Source organism: Protopterus annectens, chromosome 17.part0, assembly GCF_019279795.1.
Source record: "Protopterus annectens isolate FY-2018-M chromosome 17.part0, PAN1.0, whole genome shotgun sequence".
NCBI classification, from domain to species: domain Eukaryota; kingdom Metazoa; phylum Chordata; order Ceratodontiformes; family Protopteridae; genus Protopterus; species Protopterus annectens.
The window spans coordinates 351,485,933-351,498,491 of NC_056751.1; the positions used below are offsets into that span (position 1 = coordinate 351,485,933).

The 12,559-nt window shown below is 40.0% G+C and overlaps 1 protein-coding gene across 1 annotated transcript in view; it reads left to right on the forward strand.

Annotated features, from left to right (window-relative positions):
* LOC122791343 (L-lactate dehydrogenase A chain-like) overlaps positions 1 to 12,559 on the forward strand; it is a 71,937-nt gene that overhangs the window by 48,742 nt on the left and 10,636 nt on the right. Inside the window, exons 5-7 of the mRNA XM_044059060.1 lie at positions 6,417 to 6,590; positions 6,992 to 7,109; positions 12,340 to 12,463. Of these exons, the coding sequence (XP_043914995.1) occupies positions 6,417 to 6,590; positions 6,992 to 7,109; positions 12,340 to 12,463 (416 nt within the window). The remainder of the gene's footprint in view (positions 1 to 6,416; positions 6,591 to 6,991; positions 7,110 to 12,339; positions 12,464 to 12,559) is intronic.

Below are 12,559 nucleotides of genomic sequence, written 5' to 3' on the forward strand. Positions count from 1 at the left end.
CCTACTGTTGCAGATGCGTGGCGATGTACATGACAAAAGGTGCATTGTACTCAATTATTGGTCTGATGAAGGCCAAGGTTTAAATCTGGATGTCACACCCTTACTTACAAGTTGAGCAGCATAGAAGGATTTCCTCATCACCATGGACATATGTGGTCAAAATTCAGATTAATATATATCTGAGTACCCCACTGGGTCCACTCTTGGGGGGGGGGGGGCTGTCAATGTTGTAATTTACATGGGTATTTGATTTCCAAAAGGGAATAATTATGTACTTCTTTGATTTAGTGTCAGGCCATGGCTCTGACACCTGCCATTCTTTCTGTAAGGTATCAACATTGTTTGGGGAGTCAAGCGATTTTCCCCAACTTGCCGTCATCAGCAGACTTGATCAGCCAAAGGCCATCTACTTTTGCCTTGACATCTGAAAAGTATATCCTAAACAAGAGGGGACCCAGAACTGAACACTGTGGTACTCCACTGGTGACTGGCCTCTTGCTGGATGTGGATTCCCCTACTCTAACACAACATGTCCTGTCTGTGAGCCATTTGGTTATCCATCTGGTGACATAGACATTTATGCCCAATTTTGTGAGTTTATCTGTAATACCCAAGTGGGGTATTGCATCAAATGTCTTGGCCAGGTCAAGGTAGGCAATATGTACTGTCTTATCCTCATCCATGGCCTTGGTGACCTCAAAGAAGTCCACTGGACTGAGCAGGCAGGACCTGCCCTTGACGAAACTGAACTGGTTTGGGTCAAGAGTCTAGAGAGTTCCTGTGTCATTGTTAATTAGGTCCGTTGTTATCCTTTTGATAGCCTTGCATATGAGACTAGTCAAACATATGGAGCGGTAGTTTCTTGGGTCAGTTGATGGTCTGCCCTTGTGCATAGGGATGATTGTTGCCATCCTCTAGTGTGCTGGGACAAAGCCTTTCTGGAGACTGTGGCTAAATAGAGAGACGAGTGGATCTGCTAGGTCATGTTTTCAAGCTATTTAATAGGCACCCTGGGATTTCAGCAGGGCCCATTGATGCCGTGTTCCTAGCTTTAGGTGGTTCATTGATGACCTGTTCTTTTATGATAACAGGCAAAAGAATGGTAGGAGATATTTCACATGAAGTGACATGGAAGTGATGAGTGGGTGAAATTTGAGCTGAATTTGATGGCCAGCAGGTTTGTTGCTACTTCTGGCTGAGTGTAGGTAGTGCCATGTACAGCCAACTCTGCAAATTGTTGAGAGTTTCCCTTAAGATTTTGGACCCAACTAAAAATGCTTTTTGGTTATCCTTTGCTTGGGAAGCTATTTTATTCTCGTATTTAGCTTTTGAAGATTTGACTATATCCCTGTTGAGATTAATGAGGGATTTTTTCTCTGTTGTGCTGCCTACCACTTACTTCTAGACAGGAATTTCCTCCTTCTGTTGTATGGTCTGTTTATGGCAGGGGTCCACAAGTGTGGCTTGTTTTTCCAGTTAGACCTGGGTTTAGTTCTGTTAGGTACTGCCATTTCCTATACAGTTATTTAAGTGGTTGTAAAGGGCATTCATGTATACTTCTGCATAGGCCTCCATGTTTTTTTTTCAGGGTAAGGGAGAGCTATAAACTGACCCATGTTGTCACTTAAAAGAAGGTAATTTCCACTGGAGAAATTCTTTAGGGTTTGATAAGGGGTTCTGCCGTTTCATTTATTTCAAAGGAAACCAATTTATGATCAGATCTTACCAATGAGGACATTATGCTGTGGGGTGCAATGCTCCCCCATGTTTGTGAGTACTGTGTCAAGAATATCTGAGCCCGTAGTGGGGGTGCAGACCAGCTCTTCCCATTTAATTGACAAAGAAACCTCTGGGCCTACATGTTAGTGGTCATATATGTTTCCCAGTTTATGGAGGGGTAGTTAAAATCACCCATGGGTAGTGTGTTGGGCTGAATGGTAAGTGATTCTAGTAACTTCAGGTATGCAGATTGGTTTTCATGGTTTGAGGCCTGTACCTAGAAATGTTATGCTGGGGGGGGGGTGTTGCCTGTGGTCAGCTGGACATGGAGTAGCTCAAGAGAATCATCCTGCTTGACCAGTCTAGAGGGGTGATTTTTTTTTTTTTAGGTAAATGGAAACACCTCCTCCTCCTTTTTTTTTTTTTTTTTCCTTTTCAAAGGGTGGTCTGAATGTCTGATAGGAATTGTAGCCTGGCACTTCTGGAGTATTTTTCCACAGCTTTGTAATACAACTCTATAACTGCACAGATGTCAGCCTTCAGCAGGGTGAGGGGAGATTCCAGGGAGTGCAATTTCTTGTTTAAACTCTTAGCACTGAGCAGTAGTACCTTCAGCTTGGCATTAAAAATGTGTTATGTTGGTAGGTCTGTTGGTTTGGCACTGCCTAAAAAGGCACTCTGGGGTGGCTAATGCCTTGGCCAGTATTTGAAAGCCTAGCAACAACAAGTACAGACCATCTTTGGCAAAGCAGTGTGGTCTGGCGATCATGTCATACCAGGCTGACAAATACTGGATCCCCTTGGAATGACACCAGTAGCTAAGCCAATTATTGGAGTTCTGTTTGTATTGTGGTGTCATTCTTGGTGAGAGTACAATGTTGCTCAATGCAAGGGTCATACCAACCTACATTGTGTCTCTCTTCATATAGTCCAGGGAGATACATCTCAGGTCATTCACACCCATGTAGACTATGACTGAGTCATACTGGTACTTGTGGTTGAATGACCCTAGTGCCTGCATGATCTGGTGAATCATAGCCCATGATAGGCAACTGACTGTAACCTTCACTTTATCGAAGCTGGTGAGGGGGGGGGGGTGCTTGTGTGTGTCTCATGATGGAGTTTCCTATGGCCAAGATGTTTGAATGTGCAGTGTTTTGACTTAGGGACTTGCTTGTACAGACACTGTGATGTGTATTTTTATGTGTAGTGGTTGTTGTTGATTTGGCTTTGTTTGCATTTGGATTCTGAGGGTAGTTCATGTGAGGCTTCTGAAGTTTTGGTAAGTTACTGTACCTCTGCATATGTTGGTTTGTGTGTATAGACCTTATTTTGTGAGGGAAATGATGTGTGTGGGCTGGCAACCTGTTTGTCATTGTCATTTGATTTCTCAGTATGTGACAGTTGTGTATAAATTTTCATAGTGTAACTACATTTCTAACGTAACATGTTTGTTTGTTTCAGTATTAAGTGGTTGTCAGTATACATGAGGCAATTGCTACATTGCCTCAGGATGCCCATGTCCACCAGGCTGGCCATAGAGATAGCAGGAAAGTGCCTATCCATGGATTCAGGTGTTGTACTATGGGTTTGACCAGGTAAGAGAGCGGGGAGATTTAACTGGACTGAGATAGCAGCACACGGATGAAGAATGGGCACTATACTCAGTGTGAACTGCAGTTATCCAACAAGGCAGTGCTGCTCCGTGTGCAACTCAGATGCTCCTAGAGCAGCAAGGGGACTGGGGAAGGTTGCAGAGATGGTTCTAAAGGAAATTTTAACTTGACAGTGTTTGTATATACAGGGCCTTGCTGACCGTCGCTGCATGGAGAGCAGGTTAGCACAAACAAAGGGCTTATATAAAATCAGAAAAACAAGTTTTACAACAGCAAGGCCTGCAGACCAATCAGGTAAACACACAATAATCTTTCAGCCATCAGCCTCCAACTCAGATAGTTTTGCTACAGCACACTTCTGCCACAGTAGTGCAGGCAGAAAACTATCTTATAGCTGAAATACATGGAAACCGCACAGTCTAGATAATACTGTCCTATAAAACGAACAGACAGAATGTGATTAAATACTACAGCAGCAGTGCAAATAGTTTAGTTTTGAAACTGCAATAAAGTGCGAGAAATGTAACAATTAATACAGGATTCTTATGAAATACAGTAAAATAATCAGCATCTATAATTGTGTATCACTGAAATTAAAACCTTGCCTGAAAAACAAAATGCTGCCAGCATGGCAGTTCTTTTCAGACAGTTTGTGGGCAGAAGAGGTTGGAAAAAGCTTTATGCAGGAACAGTAGTATTGCTGGAAAAGTAAAGTTAAGAAAAACATTTTAGTTAGGTACCGTGTGCATCAAGATAGTACCAGCAAACAGTGGATTTGAAAATGAAAATGAGACGGTGGGTAAGAAAAGATACTATTTGATGGCCATGAAAGTACAGCAACTTTGATAGCAAAACATACCTCATGAAAAGCCTAACACTGATTGAATCAAGACTACAGTGCTTCTGAGTATTAAGAAGAAAAGTAGCATAAATTGTCACGTTTTTGACTGATTTGTAACACAGCAGCTTTAGAAATTTCTTTCAAATTGAGAGGTATGTGATGAAGTAAAGCCCAGGTTTGCAGGGTGAAATCTGTTAGCAGCTCATAACCTTAGGCTTTGTGTTGTTCTCTAGTAGGGCTATGTCTGTTCTAGAGAAAGCAAAACAAGGTAGCTCAGGGTTAGGGGACACTTACGCCATATGGTGTTTGTAGGGAGTGTGGACAGTAGTGGCTGTGCTAAGAAGGAATGTCCACAAGAACCAGCTGCATGTCAGTGAGGTATATATCCTTAAGTTCAGTAGATACATATACTAGTTCTCCTAACAGGTGGGACATTTTAGTGATTACTCACTACTGTTGAAGTATTCATAGAGATACTGAGCTCTAGGTGTAGAGCGAGGAAGAAATAGCCAGGGAATTGTTATGGATAGGCTTGTATAGGCCCTAGGGCTGATAGCCTAGTACCAACATGTGAACCTATGTAAAAATATAATTTGGAAGTAGAGGAGTTAATTTCCATAATTTTTTAAATAAAGGAACAAAGCCTTTATGTATTTCTGCTTACTTGTGACTAGTCTCGGTGTAACTCAAGACACTTCAAGTGCTTGCACTTGGGTGTGAAGAACTGATCGAGAAGGTGAGATCAGTTTAGTGAGGGGGAAAAAGCTTCTTGCTACTTTTGGGCTGGTACTTTGGTAAACTTGCCACTTTTTGCTCTTGTATATGTGTAGCTTAGTCTTCAGACTTGGGTCTTCTAAATACCCTTAAACGCCTCTTGTAGCTGTTGCCAAGATTGAGGAACCAGCTCTTCTTCTTCTTTAAGCACTTGGAAGCCTAGAAAATGAGTAAAGAAGCTGGGGCTTAGGATTTGCATGTCATTGGTGTGTTCAGTGTAAGGCTGGTGTACTGGAGCATAACAGCTTCTTGACCCATTTGAAAAAGACACATCTAAGGGTGGCATATCCATATGGGATGATTGCTGCTAGAAGTCTAGTACTGCCATTTTAAGTATTTTGTGCATGCCATTTAACAATTGTAAATTCCCACCTGAATCCATAAAGAAAGAATGTACTGAAGATATTGCCACCTTGAAAGAATTATCCTTTCTTGCCCATTTTATGGTTTGCGTTTTTACATTGGCTATGCATGACCATGTCTGCTTCTGCTGCATTAAAGTAGACACAGTATGGTGTGTGACCATTGTCCTTGCATATTAAATGAAACCCTCAGCTAGGAAGCTGATGTGTGCTGTATATTTTTGAGCAGTACTTGTAACACAGCTTGCTGTAACACAGGTACCCATTCTAAGAACCATGTATAAGGGTGTATCTAGGCTTTGGTGCAATCTGTCCTATCCCTTTTACTTGGCTGTCTGGAATATCCTGACTGTTTAATGACTTGCAGTTTTCAAGGCTACCCGCGTTCATTAGAAGCAAGGTGCTGCATTTAATTTGTGCAATAGATGTTCAGTATCAGATTGCTCTTGTAAATGGAGCAGCCTAATGCTGGACTTCCGTGCTGTTCTTAGGTTCTGTGAATATTTAGGCCTACACTGTCTTCCCTCAGCTAGTAGTGAATTCATAGAGTTAAAACTACAGGACCCTGGTAGGCTTGGCTCTTAATTTCCTAGTTGCAGCCCTTTCACTTTCACAGTTGAAGTGGATATGTTTCACTAGCTCATTTTGAAGTAAAGAGATCTCCTTTCAGTGGCCTTAATCAGGTACTTCATATCCCCCTCAGTGGATAGCCCTGATTGTGCATTTGCCATGTGGAAGGGCAAAAGCACAATAGCAAGGGAATGTGACTTACTTAATTTAGCAGAAAAATGACTGCGACACTTAGTAAGTTTTCATTTTTCTTCTTTTTTTATGGCTTGCCCTTGTCTTCCAGATTGATGGAAAGGTGAAGTAGTCCACTTGACTGGACTACCTTCTGCTGCTTACAGACACTGTTGCACTTTCTACTGTTTTGGTTTGTTCTTTTATCTGGCAGTGCCACTGTCTGCCATGAAGTGTTGTGTGTATACAGAGCAGTTTGCCTTTAAAGGATTTTATTGATCTCTTGCTTAGTAGTGCTGAAGAAAGATATACTAGCCATGCACAAGGCAGGATCCCTATCTCACTCATGTTTAACTTTTTTAGTGGACATTTTGACTTACGTTGCCTGGAAGCTAAGTGGACTCCCCAAGAATCGTGTGATTGGTAGTGGATGCAACTTGGATTCTGCTCGTTTCCGTTATGAGATGTCACAGATACTAGGAATTCATTCATCTAGCTGCCACGGATGGGTGATAGGAGAGCATGGAGATTCTAGTGGTACGTTTACAATCTGTGCTCTAGTAATGTATTTATTTTGCATTTTTTGTGTATTCACAAATTAAATCTGTATAATTCAACTATATAAAGATAATCTTGGATGCAGTACTGTAACAGTGCCTTTCTTGGCCATCTTGGATGTATAGCATAACACTGCAGTTCTCTGACGTTTTGCCTCAGAAACATATATAAACACTTGAGTATCCTGTTAAGAGTTCGACTCAGTGCCTTGCACAGTCATAGGTAACATTTTATAGCACAACTGATGACACATGTATGTTTAAAATACCTTTGAAAATACTATTAAATGACAAGTGACTATTACTTGCATAACTTGTCCTGTATCCCTGAACTGAAGTGAAATCACCAATATTGTATCTGTGTTTTTCCCTTATATTTAGTGGCTGTTTGGAGTGGTGTTAATGTTGCTGGTGTATGCCTCAAGACTTTGAACCCTGAGATGGGAACAGACAATGATCCAGAGCACTGGAAAAAGGTCCACAAACAGGTGATAAACAGGTAAAAAAATGTACACCGTTTTATTAAGCCTGTGTTGGCTTTGTAGGAAAGTAGGGATATGGTGTACTATGGGCCTATAATTTTTATCATGGAGTTTACGAGCACAGTAGGTTCTTACTAAGCTTACAGCCAACAGTTGAGAACCTCAGCTACATCACCCAATACTTTTGTGTAACTAACAGTGCCCCTCATTAAGCAGGCTATCTCCACAAATCCCCAATCACCCATCCAGTCATCCAAACTGGTTTTAAAGATTGCCGGGGAAGTATTCCACTAACTAAGTAAAGGCAGACTATTCCAAAAACAGGGAGTTCGTTGGCTTATGTATCTGTCACACTATCTGTTGTTGATGTGGTAACATTGATATAGGACTCTTGAATATGTTTTTGCTTTACCACTGGGTTCAATTTATGTGAAGGAGTTTAAAGATAGCTGGGTCATTTATGGCACAGGAAGCTAAACAGAGATCACTGCTCAGCAGTCTGTATGACACTTGCTAGAAGGACAGGGCTTTTTAGTCTGTCAAAGTAAAAATTGATACTAAGACCAGAGAGATCTTTTTAGTGAGGAAATGTCAAGGTCTGTCAAGCTGGGTAAGATGTTTAGCAAGGTACATGCCAAAGGGTGCATTATATCCAATGTTGGGCCTAACAAGGTGTGACTAAAGAAGTACTATAACATCTTTAGACCTTAAGGAGATACCGCAATGGATAAGTTGTACAAGGTAGATGGCCCTTCTGACTGCTGAAGAGTCATGGTTGTCTATTATCAACATATGAATCTGAGTCCTTGATAACTCTTGTCAGATTTAATTGGAATGTTATCTCCATAGTAAACAGTATCAGTGCTACATTTACTAAAGAAAACTAGACTGCATTTCTCAGTGTTGAGGAGAAGCCCATGATTAATACTGCAAGCATTTGTTTGGTCCAGCCCTTTCTGGAGAATTTAAATATCAGAATGGAATTTGATCACTGCTCCCAGTTTGTGACCAACAAGCCCGACTAGCCATAATCTGTTGATCATGGCTTTTATGTCACAAAAGTCTATAACAATGCAAAGGGGGCCCCGGGATAGAGCCCTGAGCAACATCATTGGTGACAGTTTCCTGTAATGTCGCCAACCTTAATGGTATGAGTTCTGTCAGGTATCCAGTTACCAATCCAACAGACTATGTATGGGTTATTGTTGGGAGAGTTTGTCAGTAATCTCAGCATGAGGGATAGTATCAGAGGTTGTGGCAAGATACAGATAAGCAATTTGGGCTGCATACCCCTAATCCATGGCTTTGGTAACCTTTCAAAGAACTCAACCAGGTTGGGCAGGCACGATCTGCCTTTTACAAACCTGAACTGATGTGTATCCCAGGATGCAAGGTCACCTGTATAACTGCTTTATTAGTTCAACTACGATATGTTCCACAGCTTTGCAGATTATACGACTGAAACTAATAGGCCCATAATTTTCAGGATCAGTAGAGTGACCACCTTTATTTAAGGGCTGCAACTGCTATTCTCCACAACCCAGCGACATAACCAATAGAGATACTCCGGTTGAAGTGTTGATGGAGAGGTTTTGTCAGGTGGGACTTTATACATCTCATCAGACTTGCAGAGACCTTTTATGGACTCGTAGAAGTAGTGTTTTTTAGTTTGGAAAGTGCCAAAATGACTTGCTCCCAATTGACTTTGGGTAGGGATGAGGTAGGAAGAGAATTTATCGACAACATTGACACAGTGTCCTTGGGGTCGGAGAAGGAAGCACCTTTGGAGATAAGCACAGTGAAGAAGTGCTGGTTACCTCTGGGATTTAGAATATTTGGGGAAAAAAGGACTTATGGTTGTTTTTTCAATCAGTTGCATCTTTTTGTTTATACATGGCCATACATTTTCTAATGTCAAGTTTGACAATCTTACTTACCCGTTTTAAATTCCGTTTATAATGATGAAGTGGACATCTGGTAATGATGGCCAGGAGCTTTTTTTCTTTCTATTATAGAGTTTGTTGATGTGTAATTCCACCGTAGGGGTTTGGTTTTAAACTTGCCATTATTCTTGCACAGGATTGGTACAGATGCCTCAATATATCTGTCCAGGAAGGAGTAAAATTCAGAGGAGCATGCAGAAGCCTCAATTACAATATTTGCTAGAGAAATATACAGTTTGTGATTATCAATGAGACCAGAAAAAGTAAATAATTGGTTTTGGAGCAGTCCCTGAAAGTAGAGCAGTTATTAAGGGTCACAAAATGCAAAAAGATGGTCAGATTTGAATAGGGAGGGGGTAACAAGCAGTGCAGTGCAGCTGGAAGAAATGTTTGTGAGGACAAAATGAAGAAGATTTTGGTAGATAGGGGTCAGTTAGGTGAAGTGTATTGGCATTTATAAAGTACATAAGTCTTTGGGCAAGTTTGTGCTGGTAGTGAATGTTTGCCAATTTATGCGTGGATAATTGAGGTCACTCATAGGAAAGGAAAGGTATTTAGCTTAATTATTAACTTTTCTAAGTTGAGGTATTTAACATGCTCTGAAGGGGCCATAGACAGGAATCTATAATGTGATTTAATTTTATTGAGTTTTACTAACACTTTAGCCAGTTCCAGATTAATATCATGCAAAATTTGGTGAGAGACAATGGTGTTACGAATAAACACAAACTCCCTTCCCCCAGTTTCCAGTGGATCTCAGTACATAATTGGAATTGTACCCTGGAATGCAGGGAGTACAGTCACTAACGTGGAACTAGGTTTTTATAATTACACAAATGCTGATGTCATCAAGATTAAGGAAGACCTCAAGTTCAGAGATTGTGTTATTTAGTTTTCTGGCATTCAGCAGTGCTATCCTTAGTATTCAGATTGGAGTTTGCTATGTTGGGATGTCCATTGTGTGAACTCTGCCTAAAAAGGCACTATGGAGTACCGAAAGTTGTAGTCAGTATGTGAAAACCATGGGGTGAAAGATGCAGGTCTCTTTGGTGAGGTAGGTTGAGATACACATATTTAGTTTGGGAGCAGGTTTGCATGGATAGCTTCATTAAATGAATTTCAGATTGGTTTGTAAAGAAAATCCTGACAAAGATCTTAAGTAGGGGTTTCTAAGGGAACTACCTTGTCAAGGATGAGGGCAGTTTTTTTTTTAAGACAAAGTATTTTGCCTGCCCATTGTATAAAGGTAGGTGGAATGGAGTTAAGAACAAGATCACAGTGTGCTGTGATGTGTTATGCTACAGAAGTTGTAGGGGAAACTATGGTTACTTATCTAGATGAGTAACTGAGCAGCAGTGTAATATGAGCTAAAGTTGGATAGATGTAAAACAGCATTTTGAAGTCTTAAGGGACACTTGTAATGTACAACCATGGTGTGGGACTAGGTGATAACATTTTTTGTGTGTGTGAGAGAATATGATGCATTAAAAGTCAGTGAAGGGACTGAAAGGAAAACGTGAAAGTATATGATAGGTTTTGTGGATACTGACTTTGGCATTTATTAACTTTAGTTCATAGTAACTCTCTGAGCTGCATACCTTGGCTAAAAATGGACCGAAGAGGTTATTTGTTGTGTGTTGTGTGACTTAAATCAGGTAGAAAAGTGTTTCAAAATCACTACCCAAATCTCCCACCCATATGGGATGAGGAAACACAGCTGCTGGATGCATATAAAGTAATGCTTAGTATATTTCCTGTAAATCTGAAAATAGTGTAGCTAAGCTAAAGTCTATCTGCTTCATTCTAATGCACTGAAAGTGATTGAGTGCTTGAATGCTTCGTCAGCCCTTTAGGACTAGAGTATTTGCATGTGTAGTGTTTAGTGTGAGGGGAAGGAATTTGAGTCAAAATATGTAGTTTTACAATGGGAGAATATATGTATGTCTCCCAAATATGCAACAAAGTCCAGAATTTTTCCTTAGAATTGTTTGCGTAGGTACTTTTATACCGCAAGCAGACTCCAGATAATTTTTTTCCCCGGGTAAATGGCAAATATTGGAGATGTGAGGGTGAAGAAAAAAGTAACGGGGAGCATATGTTTTTGGAATGCAATGAGTTGGCAGATGTTAAAAATTCCCTAGAGAGTTCTCTGTCAGGAATACTGGGTGAGCAAATGTATGTAACTAAGGAAATTATTCTTTTGAGCTGGGATACAGGGTCTGAATTGCCTAGACATAGTAAGGCCTTGTTGAGTTTAATTCTGGTGGCTGCCAAAAAAAAAAAAAAACAATTATTAGAAAATGGAAATCAACGTTTAAACATGTGTACTTGAAGTAGTGAATATTTTAACAGAGGTAAAAGAACTGGAAGTGTGATCTTTTGAAAAGAATAAGAGTAAATTGAATAGAAATAAATGTGGTGAAAATACTTGCATAAAATGTTTTGGAGGAGGAATGAGATTTAACAAAAAACAGGAACTGAACAATTTATGTAATGGTGGGTTGATTATATTGTAAGGGAGAATATATGTGATGTAAAATGTTTGTAAATGTGATTCATAAATGGTTTGTTTACAAATGCAAGTGTGCCTATATCACAAGTGATAATTCAATAAAGGTGTTTTTTTAAAAAATATACTTAATCTTGCTGCATGTTTTTGGCTTCTGTAATTTAAAGCTGATTTTTACGTGTATAGAGTGTGGAGCTGAATTCTTAGGATTTATACCTGTATTATTGTACTTCTGTGTTAACGTAAGATGGGTGGCTGACTTACAATGTCACTGCATTAAGACCTTATTAATGTGGGTAAGAAAAAGCAATTCTGCTTGTAGATAAATGTGACAGGAATTATTTTGACTGGTCATTTCCCACAAAATATTCAGTTGTGGCTTGGACGTTTTTTTTTTTTGTGTGTGTGTGTTTGTTTTTTTGTGGATGGGGGCTGGTCCAGGGAAGCTTCCTGTTCTTAGAACACTACTGCATAATTGCCACAGAACTCTCTTCTGTAGCAAACAAAGACCTGTAGTTTTCTTGAACTCTCATCCTTTAGGAATTCAGCGTTGGTTGATGGAGGGGATAGAAACAAATAACCTTCCACTTTCAAAGCATAAACCAAGAATGGAAATTGCTGAGCAGTTACCATTATTTTTAGTGGCTATTTGGATATACACTTTCACTTGGTCTAGCTCCCTCCTTGACATGAGTTCTGCCATTAACATGACGGGTATACTAACTGGGTACTAATTAATATTCATCTGTTACTTTTTGTGCTGTGTGTAAAGAGGTTTGAATGTTTTCTTTGCAGTGCTTATGAAGTTATCAAGCTGAAAGGTTACACATCCTGGGCCATTGGATTGTCTGTAGCTGACCTAGCGCTATCCATTTTCAAGAATTTGAAAAAAGTGCATCCAGTCTCAACGCTGGTCAATGTAAGGAAGATATTGAATTTTTTGTTTGTTTTGATGTAGAAGTTGAACTGACTTTTAGATCTGGCACAATGAAGATTCTGCAAAATATGTTTATAG